The 17,486-nt window shown below is 46.3% G+C and overlaps 1 protein-coding gene across 3 annotated transcripts in view; it reads right to left on the reverse strand.

The window, feature by feature from the left end:
* The window catches only part of LOC138510505 (zinc finger protein 776-like), a 427,294-nt gene that overhangs the window by 118,413 nt on the left and 291,395 nt on the right, over positions 1–17,486 (reverse strand). For 2 of the 3 annotated variants that reach the window (XM_069626206.1, XM_069626205.1), the window contains exon 7: positions 8,707–8,805. The exons of the other annotated variant lie outside the window; for it this stretch is intronic. In XM_069626206.1, the coding sequence (XP_069482307.1) occupies positions 8,707–8,805 (99 nt within the window). The remainder of the gene's footprint in view (positions 1–8,706; positions 8,806–17,486) is intronic. 3 annotated transcript variants of the gene reach the window in all.

Below are 17,486 nucleotides of genomic sequence, written 5' to 3' on the forward strand. Positions count from 1 at the left end.
ACAGCCTTGTCTGAGTGTTCAGGAGTGAAGTGCGTAGCCTTGTCAAATTGTATTTTCAAGAAAACTTGGGTTCGGTATCCATGATGGGTTCCACGTGGGAAGCATTTAAGGTGGTCCTGTGAGGGGGGTGTATGTCCTTGGAGATCAGAGTTCTGAAGACAATAAGAAGACAACTGATTGAAGTAGAATTGGAAATTAAGGGCCATGAGAGTAAACCTGGGGAGGAGGGGAATACAGACTCCAGGGCCCGGCTGCGTGATGCATTAGACCACTTTAATACGCTGGCTGATCGTGAGGTTAAATATCTGGCGTGTCTGGCGATGGCCCTGTCGGTAGGGAGAGGAGGGCAGGCCTGGCAATGATTCGCCAGGAAGGGGTGCGCCACAGAAATTACACCACTGTGAAATTGAAATTGCCACTGCCACCGACAGCCGAGTAATGGTAGAATCTGATGCCATATTGGATGCTTTTTGTGCATACTACGAACACTTATATGCGTCTAGGGGAACATTGGCTGTGGAAGACCTACAGAGGTTTGTGAGGGAAGCATCGCTCCCCACGCTGGAGCGGGAGGCGGTTGAGGCGTTAGCTACATCGCTTATGCAAAATGACATCTTAACAGCAAAAAGAGCTTTGCCGGCCGACAAAGTGCCAGGCACGGACAGTATAACGGCAGAATTTTATAAAGAATTGGTTCCGGAGGTGGCTAAATACTTTTTATCTTGTGTGTGAGGAGGCACTATGCAGGAGGCGGTCGTGACTTTGATCCTAGAGCCTGAGAAAGATCCCTTGGACTGCACTTCGTACCGTCAAATTTATTTGATAAACCTAGACACCAAAATCTTCGCCAAAGTGCTGGCAGACCGGCTGCTCCAGTTTGTTTCGACCCTCGTCCACACAGACCAGTCTGGTTTCATCCCTGGGAGGTCAACCCCGTTAAATCTGCATAGACTCTGCTATACTAGCTCAGATTGACACTAAGGTGCAGGCAGTGGCAGCACTGCTCGACATGGAGAAAGCATTTCACTTTGTTGAATGGAGTTACTTATTTGAAGGTATTGCAGCAGGTGGGCATCCCGGAATACTACTTGAAGGTGGTGTGCCTGCTATACACAGGGGCGAATGCTCGGATAGGCGTTGGCGGCAAGCGGTCCAGTTCTTTTGACCTGGACTATGAAACCAGACAGGGAAGTCCGCTGTCATCACTGCTTTTTGCAATCGCGATTGAGCCGCTGTTGGCCCGAGGTTTCACCTCAAGAGGGTACTGGCGATGGGTGGTGCTAGAGAATTAGTGTCCTTGTATGCAGATGTCGCAATTCTGTACTTTAAGGTCCCAGCAGTTAACTTGCAGCCGTTGTCATAGGAGGTAGCACAGTTTGATCGGTTCTCGGGGATTAGAATAAACTGGTTGAAATCGATCCTGTTCCTGCTCAATGATTCCACTGTTAAGCCACTTGATATTGGTGGTTATAGATGGGAACAGTCTTCAGTGTTGTACTTGGGGGTGAGGGTAAATTGGAATGCTCGATCTCTGTTAGAGGATAATCATTTAAGGTACCTCCATACCCTAAGGACGAGCGTAGAGGGATGGTGTAGACTCCCACTTTCACTATTCGGCCAGATTGCGGTTGCCAAACGGAAGTGGTCCCCAAGCTGATCTATATTTTCCAAAATGTCCCTGTGTGGCCGGGGGTGAGCTTCTTCACTGAAGGCCCTGAAGGCCCTGTTGGTTAAGCTGGCTTGGCATCCACTGGCCCCTCGGATCAGCTGGGACACTTGGTTCTCCCCTGGGATTGTGGTGGCATCAGCGCACCAGACATGGAGTTGTAATTTTTGCGGCACAGATGTGCTTTGCGTCGATTTGGATGCCAGGTGCCCTCTACTACCCTAATGTCTGCATAGAAAAATACTCAGCGCGCCCTCACACACACTACAAGGGGTCCTAGTGTCGTAGAGATTGTCGGATAAATGTAAATTTGACCCGTAGGCGTGTACATTGCATGCATGGAATAGGATTTTGAGGCAATTGCGTGTTGACCTCCCTTTTGATCCTGATCTTCAGCTATGGAATATTGAGTGCCTTCCACCGACGTGATGAAGGTTTGGTTCAGGAGTGGAGGGGTGAGGGGATAGAATGCATGACCGATTTATATCCTGATGGGGTATTTTCTCACACAGGAATAATTGACTGCCAAGATGGGCGATGGGTTCTGCCGTAGGCTGCAGTACTTCAGAATTCAGGCCACCTTTAGGGAACGGTCCCTGTTGTTTCCCAATATGCCTCCCACTCTTCCGCTGTTGCAATACTTGCTGGGGACTCCATCTGCACCGCGTGTGGTCTCCATGCTGTATGGATTAATCCAGAGGAATTCACCTTGGGGGTCCTGAAGTGCAGGCCATGCTGGGAGGAGGATGTCAGGGGTTGCCTTTACAGACAAACAGTGGGCGATGCTCTGCGAACGCCAGTACAGTGGCGCATTTAACACAAGGTTACAGTTGATTCAATTTAAGACCTAACATAGGGCGTATCAGGCTCCAGCTCGGCTTCACTTATTTCATCACACTAAGACAGATAGATAGATGCCCGAGATGTAATGCTGAATCCGCTGACTTTATTCATATGATGTGGTTGTGCCCTAAACTGCAGGGATTCTGGCAGGCGGTGGTGGAGGTGGTCTCAAGTATGCTTGGCCGAAAAGTGCCTTGTGAATTGCTGTGTTGCATGTTTGGCTGGGGCCCAGCTGCACCAAAGCACTGCTGGAAATTGTTAACAACAAGCACGATAGCACACAGAAATATATCCTACTTCTATGGACTAGCCCAACCCCCCCAGGAATATAATCTTGACTTGACGACCTGTCTGGCTAGCGACACTGAAAGAATATGCTTTTCTATGCAGACAGCGGAATAGACCGAAGAACATTTGGTGTCCCTTTGTGTCATACCTGTTGGCTCAACGCTCCGAGTCGGAGCTGGTAGAGGCAAGGCCCACACTACAAGTAACTGGTTAGATTGCATGCTATGAAGAGCAGTTACTGTTGCACTACCGGGCTGCAAATGAGCAAAGCCAGCCTCAAACAGTATATGGTAACTCGCCTGTGGCCTCTATAGTGATAATTCACTCCCTCTCGGTTTATGCTTCTTATTTCTTATGTATTAATGTAATGCTGGATGGCTTGAGATGTGAATCTCTTAATAAATAACATTTTATAAAAAGGCTGAAAAGTTAATTGATGCACCTATATCTTGAAGAGGATAAACTGGCTATGCCTTCCGTCCCGAAAGACCCCCCTAATCGGAAGAAGCACCAACAACAATATGGGCACCGATCATATGAGCTCACATCAATTGGATACCACTGGAGCGCACTATGGATACCTACCATGAAAGGTAACCTATCAGCAGGCCCTACAACCCTGCAGTAAAACGACCCTTACCCAGAGTGGATGAAGATACACAAGATACACAAGCCAGAGCTGGAAACGGATGCATAGACAGAAACAACTAAAGCACCATGCCTCAAGTCGTTAGAGACATCACAACGATAAAGCTGCATTAGACACGAAGCACACGTGCAATCAGCACTTCCGGGACACTCGCACACCCAATCTACAAGAAGAACACAGGAATACATCTTTATGAGTTAGCGCACAGTGACATACATACTGTCTGCGTGTTTATTATTTTGCCACTTAGGCTTATCGCAGCAACGCAGGTACGCAAGAAGCAAGAAGAGCTTGTGTACATGCTTGCTGATGCTTACATGCAACTAACCCTATGGTATGACAGGAGCACTCACGGGACCTGGCAGCCATTGACACACTAACCTATGGACACTATGGAAGGCACGTAGTAGAAGCCAGACTATGGCTTAGGAAATCTAAAAGGCCATGATCGCCTCAGAGAAATCTCAAGCCTCGCAAGATGCTGTACAAGCAGGTTTACCACGGCAGGAGCGAAGGCGCTGCCAAGGCCACAATGTTGCAAGTGACATTCCACACACTGAATCAAGGTGACACCAGCTGCAGCACATGATATATTCCCTGCAAATACAAATTAAATTGAAGCAATTGAGCTCTCAAGTGTGGTCTCCAAACACGTGACCAGGCCGAGCTGATACTAGGTCAGGACTCGGAGGCTGGGAAGGAACAGCCATCCCACGACCAGACAGCGGTTTGCAACAAAATCGCTCCTCTCCAGCTACTCTTGTATGATGGGAATGGAACATTCACATGGCATTAGTCTTCTACACACCATAAGTGCTGACACATAGTTACACCTTGCTGATACATAGTATACATGTATTGCAACCAGGCATCTCGCGGGCTGGGAACAGAGTTTGTCCCAGGCATGGGGGGCCCGCAGCCTGACCAATCAGAACCCTTGGGTCTAGGGGCACATAGTGGGGGCTACTAACTAACCACAGGGCTTGCTCACTAACATTTTCAGAGTAGCGACTTTCGGATGATCCAAGCACACCACCTGACACAGCCGCGTCCACTAACATAATTTCTTCATAGGTTCCTATACGAGAACTACCACTCAGTGGCCTATCCTGAGTGGCAATAGGTTTTGGGAAAGAGCATAGTAAGTGACGCAGATTGGGATGTCACAAGGTATGAAAACTGGCCTGTGAGCCAGGGTGTGCCGAGATGTGCCTGGACTTCCCTCCACGCATATGACCCCTGCGTGTTGTTGAATGTAATAAAACTGCAGTGAGACTTTGCTACTTGTGTGGACCTCACATTCCTTGGGACAAGGGAAGGAGTTCGGGCCTTCCGTGAGCTGGGTGTCCGCGGACTCCTAGCACGGCTCTGCCTGCCTGGGGGTCCCCCTAACAATACGTCTATAGCATTTGGTGCAGTCTCTCATGAACGTCTGTTAGCCAGGCTAAGAGAGGTGGTTTGCAGAGGGAATGGTTTTGGTCTTTTCTAACTTTAAAAGCAGACAATGCTCCCCCATTTGCATTCAAGCACTTGGCCTTCCAAATGCTGAGTCCCACACAAACTGGTGTTGTCGCCCCTGCCTTTCACTGTATATATTAATCTCCTTCATGAATTAATTCAGAGCATCACTGTCTCTGTGTACAATTACACTGATGATAACCAGCTGTTTTTTAAATTGCAATAGATAAACCCGAAAGACGGCAACATCTCCACAGATTGCCTTGCATCTATTCATATTTGGATACAGGCCAGGGACTTGAAAAGGAATCTGATGTAGACTGAGATCATGGTAGTTAGAAAATCACTTGGATTTTGAGCTAGTGATCTCTGACCCAACCAATTAGACACATATTGATATTTTATTTCTATTGCGCTGGTACATAAGTGTTTCAGAGTACGACAAGGCAAGGGAGGGGAACAGGGGAGAACGAAATAACGATTTTACTAGGCCCAGTGACAATGAGAATGCGCAAGTGCATGGGAAAGGGGGAGGGGAAAAGTGCATGAAGCGGGGAGAAGTGGAGAGTGAGGAGCAAAGGAGAAACAGATAATAAATAAATAAATAATAACGGCAACAAACAGTGGTAGTGCAGCCAGCAATTGGCAAGTGCTGGGTTTAAGGCAGCAGACAGGGTAGGTCTGATAAGCACAGGAAGAAAAAAGGGGGGTCTTATGGGTACAGATACAGACCCCAGTGCAAGGGGTGGCCCGGAGGCAGTGCGGGAGGGTGGCAGGGTGAGCAGGTACCTGGGTCCAAAGGACAGTGAGTGGCCAGGTGCACAGTGCCAAGAGAGAACAGATCAGGAGGGGAGAAGGGGAGCGAAGGAAGAAGAAAAGAGGAAGGTCATGAGGTGCTTCTGGAACCGGAGATGGTTCTCCTCAAGGTTTAGAGTGGCAGGGAGGCTGTTCCAGAGGGAGGCCCCAGCTGAAGACAGATCTACCCCAGCTCGTTTCTTTGAGAAACGACTGACCCTGAGGAAGTTAGAGGTAGAGGAGCGAAGAGCTCGAGAGGGGAGGTATTTGCAGAGGGATACCTGAAGATATTTTGGAACCAGGCCCCAGAGAGCCTTGTGGACAATGCATAGGGTTTTGAATTTAATCCTTGCATCCACTGGGAGCCAATGGAGAGATTTCAGAGCTGGAGAGCTACAATCCCATGGCTTGAGGCCAAGGACAAGTCTCGCAGTCCTGTTCTGGATTAGTTGCAGAGGGCAGAGAGTAGAGGCAGGTAGATTTAGAAAGAGGCTGTTACAATAGTCCAACCTAGAGAGAACCAGTGCTTGGGAGACCATGAGCTTCTGAGGGAAGGAGAGGAAAGGCAGAGTACCTCTGAGGAGGTGCAGTAGGAATTTTTTTTTTTGGAGCATCAGAGATGTGGGCAGAGAAGGAAAGTGTGGAGTCAAAGAGGACCCTGAGGTTCTTAGCCTCACAGGTGGGGGTAGGAGGAGGGCCAGAGAGTGAGGGGAAAGGATGGTGAAGGTGTGCTGATGAGGAGGATCTCCATCTTGCTAGCATTCAGACAAAGATCATTGGTGGCACACCAATCTTGAATGGCAGTTAGGCAATCAGAGATGAGAGAGGGAGAGGAGGTGGCCAAGGGCAGTCTGAAAATTAGTTGTGTCATCAGCGTAACACTGGAAATTTGAGCAAAAAATGGCAACCTTCCCTGATAGCCAAGTACCTAAAGGCCCTCACACTGGCTGATGCCACCACTGAACTTGTCACAAAGTCAACTGGCGAACAATGAGAGACACACACACACACACACAAAATGTGGGTTTATAGAAGGGTGGCTTGTCTTTGGGGTGTCAACATAGCAAAAGTCTCTTGAGTCAATCTGTCTTTCAGTCCGGGGTCAGGCCTGCAAACTTTAATAATTTCTCAGGTCTCTCAGAGTCTGAATTTTAAGATTCCCAGCACGTCTTTCCTCAATTACCTGCACCATCCTTTTGTTTCTCCTCTCAATGCCTTGAGTTCAAGAGAGGTCCACTACGAGGACCTAAAGCAGATGGACTCTGTATATTGTCAGCATGCGGAGTAGGATGGGAGCTACCAAGCCACCACCTAGGTTAGGCCACTTGCGCAGGTTGGTCAATTGGGCAGAGCAATGCCCATATGCTCTTGGACTAGGGGACCCGACACTTGTTCCCAATCCTTCTCCTCCTTTTCTTTATCAAAGCCTCAGAGCAATCTAGTCCTGGGGAAAGCATCCTGTCAATGTGCACCTCACAGTCTTCCCCGTGCCACGAACTTGCCTCACCACATGCATGTTCCTCATCTCCTCCTCCACTTGGATGAGCTGTGTGACAGACCTAGTATTCCCTCCTCTGCTTCATGTACATCCCTTGATTTTGGCGCATTTTCTCCTTCCTTCACATTGATGTTGCTTTATTTTCTCCATCTTTCCCTTTGATGTGCATTTATTTTGGTGCCTCTTTCGCGCTTTCTCAACCTTCTCCATCTCCTGACTAACTCCATCGTCTTCCTTAGCTGTTAGGTCTTCAGTCTACCTCAATCCACTCCTTATGTCTTCACCCTCTGTTTTCTAGTCTCCTCTCCACTCCACTCCTTTTGCTTCACAACCCCTCTTGAGTCACCACCTCCTCCCCAATATTCTTTCTCCAACCCCTTCCCTCTATCTTCACCTCCTCCAATCTCCAGCCTCTCTTACACCAGCCTCCTCTGCTCCTCTTCAGCTTCTCCTGACTCCAAACTGCTCCTGCGCCACACCTCTACTCCCTCCTGACTCCCACGGCACTGTATTTCTGTTGGCCTATTTTATAAGGGTCTAGGAATTCACCAGGGACTGCCCCTTTGTAACGACTTACAGTTGTGGGTGATTATTATTTCCAGCGCTGGATTGGTCAGTATGAGCTTGCAAATGTCTTCCTGGCTGCCCTAGCAGTCCTGTCCGCCATCTTGGGTCTGCATACTGCACAGGCAAGGGAATGGTTGGCCTTGCTGGAGCTTTACCTTGCTCTTTCCTAATTCAACAGCACTCAGTAAGTCAAATGTACTGTGTTCGTGGAGGCCCTAGTGCAAAACACTGTTAGGCCATATTAGAAAATATTTGCACCACAGCCAGTGTCATTTTGCATGGTATTAGCACTAGGGCAAAAAAATCCCCTACTGGAAAATAACATACTTTCACTGCATTTTTGTACCAGTGCAAAGTTTGCCCTAGTGCTAATACAATTCTGTATTAGCACTAGGGCAACATTTGCCCTAGTGCAAAAATGCATTGAAAGAAGATTTCTGCCAAACTTTGCCCTAGAGTTACTACCATGCAAACCTGCACTTGTCATGGTGCAAAAGTGTTCTAATATAGCTCCAATGTTTTTGGCACTAGAGCAAACTTTACCCTGGTGCTAATACCGTGCAACTTTGCGCAAAGCTTCTGTGATGTGGCCTCTGGAGTCATTGTAATTGTATCAACTAGCCTTAACACCTGCTGCCATCACCACAAAATGGCTTACTTAGCACAAATGGAAATTCTTTAAGCAATTTGTGATGGAGGTTAAAGGCAAATCGTGGTTAGTGATGAAGCATGCCGTCTGCAAGAAAAATGTGTGTTTATCGTAGTACGTGAGGAGGAACCCATGAGCCAACCATACGTCAAAGTGAAAAGTAGAAATGTGGTTTTCCTCACTGAAAATGTATGAGACACATCCATGAAAAGTCTAACACACTGTCAAGGATACTCCATCCAACTGGAAATCTGCTCAATCACACAGAGATAAGGTATGAATAGGTTATTTACCCGTGGGACTACTGATACGTTCTTGGTTCACAACATCCTGGTGGTCCAAGCAATTAGCCTCTTCCTCTTCTTTTATGATGAATGAAATCACCTCAGATCCTATTAAAGTAAGGCACACAGAAGGTAAGGAACTTGAAAAAGAAACAATATAATGGTTCACGAGGTGTAACTTTTGCCCGCAGACTATTACATATCATAACAATTATCTTACATGTGCCTGTAAAAAACACTTTCAGAAAACGTCAGTTACTGTGAAGAGATCTTATCCCTCTAAACATGTATCACATGTGCGTAGAGCTATAAGGCTGAAGGAGCAAGTGGCATGAGTGTAGTGAAAATTAGTCTTAACTTGTATTCTTCCATTTGCCTTCTTAAGTGGCATACATTGATGAGGCTATGGATAGACTCTTTTCATTCTCAGACTTCACCTCACATTTCCCCAATTACAAACATGTTTTACCTGGGCGTTTGTGTCTCACTGCTGTGCTTTTTAGGGCCTATTGTTTGTGGTTTCTGTGTGAGAAAAACATTTGCTAATGTTATCAAAACTCTCCATGTTATGATTTACTGATTTCTAATGAGTTTATGATTCTATGGCAAGACTCAAGGTTAAATATGTTTCATAATTGTTTGTTTACTTTTCTTTTAGCAGTAGAAACACTTTTTCCAATCGAAAATACTTTATATGAGTCTTTTGACCAATAAAGTCCTAAGAAGTCCTTCATGGACATAATTCCTGTCATTACCAGCTAAGGGGTTTCTTCAAATAATCCTGCCATTAATAACTTCAAAGTCTAATTCTGTGCTATTGCTGTAATAGTCACCCAAGTTCCCTCATTTGTCTTGTGCCTAGGTTGTTTGTTGCAGTTTGCCCCGTAATTGGTGCAATATGCATGTTAAGCAAAGGCCCTCTGTGCAACGCAGTCAGAAAGTAGAGACACTTTGGCTGCGCAGCCAAGGGCATTAAAGTTGCGCATGTGTGACACACCTGGACCACTTGCAGGCATGCACTAATACCCTGGAGAAATGCAACAGTTGGTTACTGAGCTCCACACTTGAAGCTTCCAGCAGCGTGCAGTGCACCCTTCTCATCTTCCACCCAAAGCCTACATTCAGTAACACTATTTAGACTAGTGCACCTTTGTTCCACCAGTTGAGAGCCATACCTAGCTCTGCAAAGTGGCTTGGTCAAAGAGGAGGGTGAGCTAGAGGTGGAGTATAACTCATATGAAGGAAGATACTGTGATTAACAACAACATAGCTAACCAGATAGTGCTTGGGCCATCCGTATTATGAGGGTTCTGTGCAACTCTGTGGAACTGAAGACAGTCTGAGGGAGACTGGATGCTTGAGAGGTGTATTGGCAACACATTCCACTATTTACTCCTGGTGTGAAATGGACTGGCTCAAGTTAGGGCTTAGGTGCACAGAAATTGCAGCAAGGAGGTCCTGCTCGGGCCTCTCAAGGGAGAAGACCTTCAACTAGGAAGAGATCTGCCTCGTCTAGCTTCCTCCAATCTCCAGTTCTTCTGAATCATGGGAGGCCAACCCCCCGACCCCCGAGATCAAGGCCACCTTGAATAGGCCTAAAGGACCCTTCAAACTGAAGGGGACAGTGCCCAGTATATTATCCTTAGCCCCAGAGGAAGTGTAAACAGTTGCTTCATGCTCCAATTGAGAGAGGCTGACTTTAGATAAGGATGAGGCGAACCCCGGAAGTGGTTGGAAATGTGTGAGCTGGAAAGGATGCAACCCCCACCCTTGCAGTCATCCTAAAGGTCTTCTTTGCATATGGATTTATATGTGGCAGTAGAAAGCAGGTATATTAAAGGGTCTTAGCATGCTGGGTGCAAAGGGTGGTTGGCCAGATTAACCTTTAGCAAGTGCAAATGGAGCTATAGCCACTGAACGATGGAGGGAAAATTGGTTAAAATTGACTGGAGAATGACAAAGTTGGCCCTTTTCAAAGGTGGGTCCTGAGATTGATGTTCTGAATTTTGGGGACCATTCCTCCAAGCAACAGAGCTGGTTTTGTTAGGATGAATACTGCATGAAAAAGCATAGTCCTTGATCCTGAGGATTCTACCCTCACATGTTTTTGGCAGGGCCCGGCGGGGCAGGAGCTGCTTGCCCAGCTGCTTCCAAAGAGGTTACAAGAGGTTCCCAGAAAGAGGTACAACCAACTGCTGGAATTCCCATCCAAAAGACAACTTCTCCAATTTAGGCCGCATGAGAGCCTGGAGGAACAACAGATAGCAGGCCATTATTGCAGGAGAGCAACGTATTTAATACTTTTTCCATTGTACGTGGTGGGAGTGCCCCCCAAAATCCCCTCATTGGGATTCCCCCAAAACTGGATGATTATCTCAAACAATTCATGGGTATAGCAGGCGGTCCAAGGTTTTCACCTAGATTTGTATGGCATTCCTGTTGAGGTGAGAACTCCTGCCCCAGGTCGCTTCACGGTCACAAAAAGAAAACAAAAGGATGAGGAAGTGGCAGTCGTGGCCTGCAAGAGGGCCATAGCACCAACCCCTCGCCACCACAAGAGTTTCTTCATGAAAGGGAAAATTAGACCAGTAATCAATATGTATGATTTTAATGGTGGATTAGTTTACCACCACTTAAAGATGAGGGATCATTTGAATAGGGGTTATTGGTTCGCCCGTTTGGACCTGAAGGACATCCACCAGATGGTTCCATGATTTGCCACCAAAGGCGTTTCCTTCGATTGTGCTGGAACAAACTGGCTTGCGAATTGATGAGTCTGCCCTATGGCTCATATTGTGTCCTACAGTGCTTCCCAAAATGGATGCAGTCAGTGGGGACTGCGCTCAGGGAGCAGGGCATGCATTGGATTATCGAGTCTCAGGTTGTCGAGCCTCTTTGACCTCATGTAGACTCAATGATCTTCCTTCTACAGGGGCTGGAATTTCTTACCAATTGACCAAAGTCGGAACTAATCCTGATGCAGAAGTTTGGGTTCTTGGATTTTCCAGTGGATTCAATAGCTGTAATTTTCCAGCTGCTTGCTCTCAAAGCCCAAGGTATCAAGAGATTCAGGCAGTTCTTTTCAAAACACTGTTCTCTTTCAATGACTGCCAAAAACAAGTCAGGTGCAAGGCCTCCTCTTTCTAGGCAATATTTCAAGGCATCCTACATTACACAGTCCATGAGAGGCTCAAAACATGCCATCTCTGCGAGGGGTTGCCCTACAAAGAGGTGGTCCCATGTCGAGCAATTGAATTGGAAACCAGCAAGCACAGTTAGAGGGCTCACTGCAGAGCAGCCTCCTCCTCTGCTATGTCCCAGAGGGAACTGGATTTACATATCACTTGTTTGGAGCTCTTGGGGGGGGGGGGGGGGGAGTCTCTCAGCAGATCAACAGAGAGAGCAGATTCCAGTAATCTGCTGAGGATGGACAATATATCAGCAGTGTGATATATCAATTTCCTTGGGGACACCAAGTTTAGGCGTTTAATGGAACTGGCAAAATATTTTGGCACCATTGTCTACAGAATCTTCTTGCTGTGACGGCCAAGTTCCATCTAGATTCACCAACATGATCAACTGGAACTCGAAGTATTTCTGCAGCTGAATGCTGTAAGGGTGCAAAGACAATGGGATTCCTTTCTGACAACCCCCTTTGCATCCTTCTTCAAATCCCAATTGCCATGTTTTACTGAGTTGGAAACTGAACTGCTTCACAACAACATCAGTTGCTTTTCTGCAACTTTGGGGCTCAAGGATAGATTATGCCTTTTCACCATTTGTGATAGCACAGAACTTGGCAAATGTGAGGTGGAAGAATGTGAATGTGCGGTTGGTGATGAAGGCATAGTTTTCAGTTTGGGAATTTTCCTGGGATTCTCCAGTCACACTTCCCCAGAGTTAAGCAATTACATTTGGTTTGCAGGGGGTCTGGATATGCTGAGAGATGGTTTCCTGACCCTAGTGGCATGAAAGCTTTCAGGGCTTGCTGAATTGTCACAGAATCATGTTGTTCCCCCCTATGGGATGTGAATGCTGTGTTCTGTCTTTTGAACACCTGAAGGAATAGAAAAGGCCTGAATCTGAAGACCTAGTTTAGCAAATTGACCATGCTATTGCGTCACATCGCGTGTAAAAGTGTGTTGAATGTCAGATCCCTTGCCTTTTCACAGAGGGATGCCCCGTTTGAAGGGGGTTCCTAAGCGTTATCCTGCTGCCGTGCTAAAAAGGCTTTTAAAACAGTGGCATAACCAGCTTTTCCAACCTGCCCACACCTTTGTATTGTGAATTGACTTCCATTGGCCGGGAGGCTCAAGGCAACTACTTCTGGCCTTGTGTCGCTCCTATAATCCGATTTAATAGTCTACTCCAACTAGGTGGGTCAGGTAGGTCATAGAACAGAGTAGTTTTGGCCCATCTGTCTTTGGTGCTCCTTCGACTACAGATGCATTGGCACTTCTCAGTGTTTGGTTTGGGGACCAGAGTGGAGGAAATTATAAAGGCAGCTGATTGGTTAGGGTCTCTGTTTTTAAGGAGTTCTATGTGAAGCCTATTCAGGGGGTGGCGAGTAAGCTTTAAACGAGCACAATACTCCCATCTGGGTCTTGCCATAGAATTGGAATTCCCATTACTTACGCGCACAGAGAAGTTCTAATTTAATTAAAGACACAGCTTTAAAAATGTGTGCATGAAAATTGAATGACTAGGTCTTTCACATCGTTGTGCATGACATTTTGTTTCCCAACCATATGGTAATGGCATTTTTTTAAAAAAAAATGTTTTATTTGTATAGTATATGGTAAAAAAAACCTTTACAAAGTATATACAAAATTTATCACATAGATATAACATTAAAATTCATACAAAAATAATTACGTTAAAAGTTAGCAAAAGGCAGATAAAGCATAAACTTTGCATAATTCCAATACAAATTTATTAGATCTCAAATTCCACATAGATTGCATTCTTTCAGCATCAAATCAATATTTGCCAGAATCTGTGTCAATCTAATGATGAGCTTATTACTATCTCCATTCATGCATCTTTGCCATAATATCTCCCGGGACAAGGTTGAGTCAGAATACATAAAATTGCCAAACTTAGATTGGCGCAAGTCTTCAAAAAATGTACAGTATATAACTACATGTTTCCGAGTCTCCAATATCTTTACAAAAACGACATGTCCCAGAAGCAAATTCTATATCACATTTACCCCATTGGAGCAACTTTTCATTAGTGTGATACAGGTTGAGTTTAAACCGAAGGTACATCCTTCGGGCAACAGAGGAGGGGAATTGCATGATGTATTTTGATCTAAACCCCCACTTTTTTCTAAACTGAGCATACTCATAATAAGAGCTATATAATCCTATTCTGTCAGCTCCAATAATATAAATGCAGTTTCAGTCTGCAACTAGGCAAACCCAATAAGTCCTCCCTCAAAATTCCTAATAATGACATTAGATCATTCATTTTACCTGCATATTCAGTTATTGATCTTACACTACCTATTTTAAGCAGGTCTCTTAAATCTTCATAGAGGGAATTACTTGGAGGTTCAAGAATTTTTGCAAAATTATTCAATAACCGCCAGTTCCGTTTTGCTGATAGGGGTAAAAGACCAAATTCATGCCGTAAAATGTCATTTGGCACAGCAGGGGGTAAGCCAAGTACTTTTTTCCATATACCCCCCTGTATAGTGTCTAATATGTCATCCACCTCATATGAACACATCGGTTATATAAATGATTATAGGCTCAACTTTTAAAAGGCAAAACTGAAGAATAGGCAAAAGTGAAAATTCACAATATTTAACCATAATTATGCGCATTTGTGAGATTAGAGGTTTGATTTTGATTTGAATTTGGTCCTTCCACCATGTTATAGAAAAGGCATCAGATAAAGGGTAACCCAAATACTTAATTTCAGAAGCTACCTCAATGCGTCTGTCATGATCTCTGCTTCCAAAAGGTCAGGGTTTTCCTAACTCCCTTGGAAGCAGATCCATAACCCAGGTTCCGAGTGCCAACCAGTCCCAATTGGGACCTTTTGGACCCAGTCCTGGCACCAGTGGCACCAGGCTCATAAATATGCCCAGTCCCAGCGCTGGAAGCGCCGGGCTCATAATGCTTGGGTGGACTTACCTGCAGCAGACCATGCTGCTTACTTGCCTGCCAGTTGAGCCTCTGATCCTCTTCTGTTTGGAACTACTTTTCCTGTTGGGTGGGGCAGGAGCCACTCCCTAGATTCAGAACACTGGAACTCTTCTGGAAAGCAGGAACTCTTTTCTTACCTAGGCGTGGCTGTGGAAGGAGACACCTAAGCACTACAGGAGGCTATTTAAACCACACCCGATGGATGAATCTTGCTTTGCGTTATTCTGCATCCTCTGCAGCAGAACGCTCATCGTGTCTTCTGCATCTGATCCTGGGCCTAAGGAAAAAGGCTTACCATCCTGAATCCAGTCTTCAGCAACACCTATAAAGACAAGAAAGAACAGGTTAGCATTACGGTCTTCAGTGACAGCTCTTCACTTACCTGGTCCATCGGCTGTCACCAACGCCTCGCGCTGCATTCCGGCATCTGAAAGACAAAGGCTTACCTACTCTTCGTGCGCTCCGGAGGTCTTCACACTGCATTCCGGCATCTGAAAGACAAAAGCTTACCAACTCTTCGCACGCTCCGGAGGCCTTCGGCGCTGCATCCCGCATCTGAAAGACAAAACAAGGTGCGTTTAAAGACATTGGGGAACTTTAATACTCACGTGCCATTACTCCTTTCCACATCTAACCCAGTGGGTATTCCGGCACCCTGCAGCCGCTCCGAACTTGTACCTGCAAAATAAAAAGACAGTTAGAGCGCATCGTGAAGCAGGCAACAAGCGCTTACTTACGTGCTTCCAGGCGCTTCTATTCATCACACGGGCTCCATCTTCAACTCACTTCAGCCCGTCATCCGCCATCGCCGGAACCCTGCAAAACCAGAAACATCATTACTAAAGACTTTAAAGACATTAGAATTACTCGAAACTTACCGTTCGTGCAGTAAACGACGGACAGCAGTCCTCTGAAGTCAAGAGGCCTGCTCCCCTTATCCAGTGAAGAAACTGGTTACAGCACCCTGCCCCGAGGCAGATGGAGAGCACGGCGTTCCCTTACCTAAGGTGAGAGCGTTAACCTTTGGGGTTCTACAGGAGAAGAGAAAGGGAAGAAGAGAGAGACATTCAATAACCCAGTTCCTTAATCCCATATTTTCTATCTGCAGACATCTTACCCTTCAAGTCAGACATACAGTGCACAGAGGTCCAGCCCAAAGAGCCAGCCGTGTGTTACACATCACCTTTGCAGATACGGTATACGCCCATTCAAGACCGGCGCCTCTACGGGAATCAGGTGAGCGTTACAGAACGCAAAGCCTACCACAAAACTCCCGTCCAGGCGCTATGGAAACCTCGGATACCGACCAGCTAGCCCAGTTACTTGGGGAACTAAGGGCAGAAGTGCATGCAGCCCGTCAGGAAACGAACGCTCTAAGAAGGGAACTGATTGTTTCCAAGGAGCGAACAGATGATCTCGCTAGACAATTGGTACAGTCACAAGCCGGACAGACCCCGTTACCCGCATCTGGGGGAAATCTTCCTTCTACATCCTCTATGAATCCAGTGCAGATCAACCTACCTGGGAATGTACCTCTGGCTCCGCCCGAACGATTTTCTGGTGACCCAAAGAGGTTTGCAGTATTTATCAATCAGTGCCGGTTGCATTTCTTATGCCGGCCAGCAGCCTTTCCAACTGATCAAGCTAAAGTAGCTTTTGTGCTTTCGTACCTTAGTGGCAATGCGGCAGACTGGTCGATCCCTCTAGTAAATCAAGATGATCCGGTCCTCCATGATTTTCAAGCTTTTCAGCTCAGTATGGAAAAACTGTTCGCAAGACATTCACAGGGGCAGGCCTTGGACAATGAGCTTCTTTCGTTGCGACAAGGTAATCAAGACCTTTTGGCTTATATTGCGTCTTTCAACAGACTGATAGTGGAAACTCAATGGCCTGAGGACAAAAGGATTACGCTGTTTTATAGAGGTCTACGTGGAGAGCTCAAAGATGTGTTAGCCCAAGTAGTGAATCCCCCACAAGATTGTTCGGACTATATAGACTTAGTCGTTCAAATAGATCACAGACTGCAGAACAGGAAGGCCGATCGTTCCAAGTTTGATGCTCGAGTATTTTCCAAACCGCCAACTCCTTCCAAAGGAGTAGACCCCGGGGAACCCATGCAAATAGGGGGTCTGAAAGGTCCTCTAACACAAAAGGAGCGGGAAAGGAGAAAACAGTTGCAATTATGCCTCTATTGCGGAAACTCAGGGCACTTTCTTCGAGACTGTCAGGTGAAACCTGCCAAGAAGGCAGTAGGAGCTGCAGTTACCAAAGTTACAAACTCTGAGCAGGGAAACGACCTCGCCCGACAAGAATAGAGGTCCTCTTGCCGAGCGTGAAAACCAGTTCCGTGACCTCGCATTTCGTGATACCTATGGTCCTCATTAGCCCTGATAATCCGGATCGATTACATGCAATTGAAGCTTACGTCGACAGCGGTGCCATCGGCAATTATGTGGATCATGAAATGGTTTTGAGGATGAATCTAACTCTTTGTCCCAAGGCTGTAAAGGACGTCATTACTACGGTGGATGGTACGGAGATAGCCTCCGGGCCAGTAACGCATACCACTCAAGAGGTGACGCTAGTAAGTCAAGATGGACACCATGAGAAGATCGTGTTCGATGTGATCAAGGC

Source organism: Ambystoma mexicanum, chromosome 6p (assembly GCF_040938575.1).
Source record: "Ambystoma mexicanum isolate Mex_15411 chromosome 6p, UKY_AmexF1_1, whole genome shotgun sequence".
NCBI lineage: Eukaryota > Metazoa > Chordata > Amphibia > Caudata > Ambystomatidae > Ambystoma > Ambystoma mexicanum.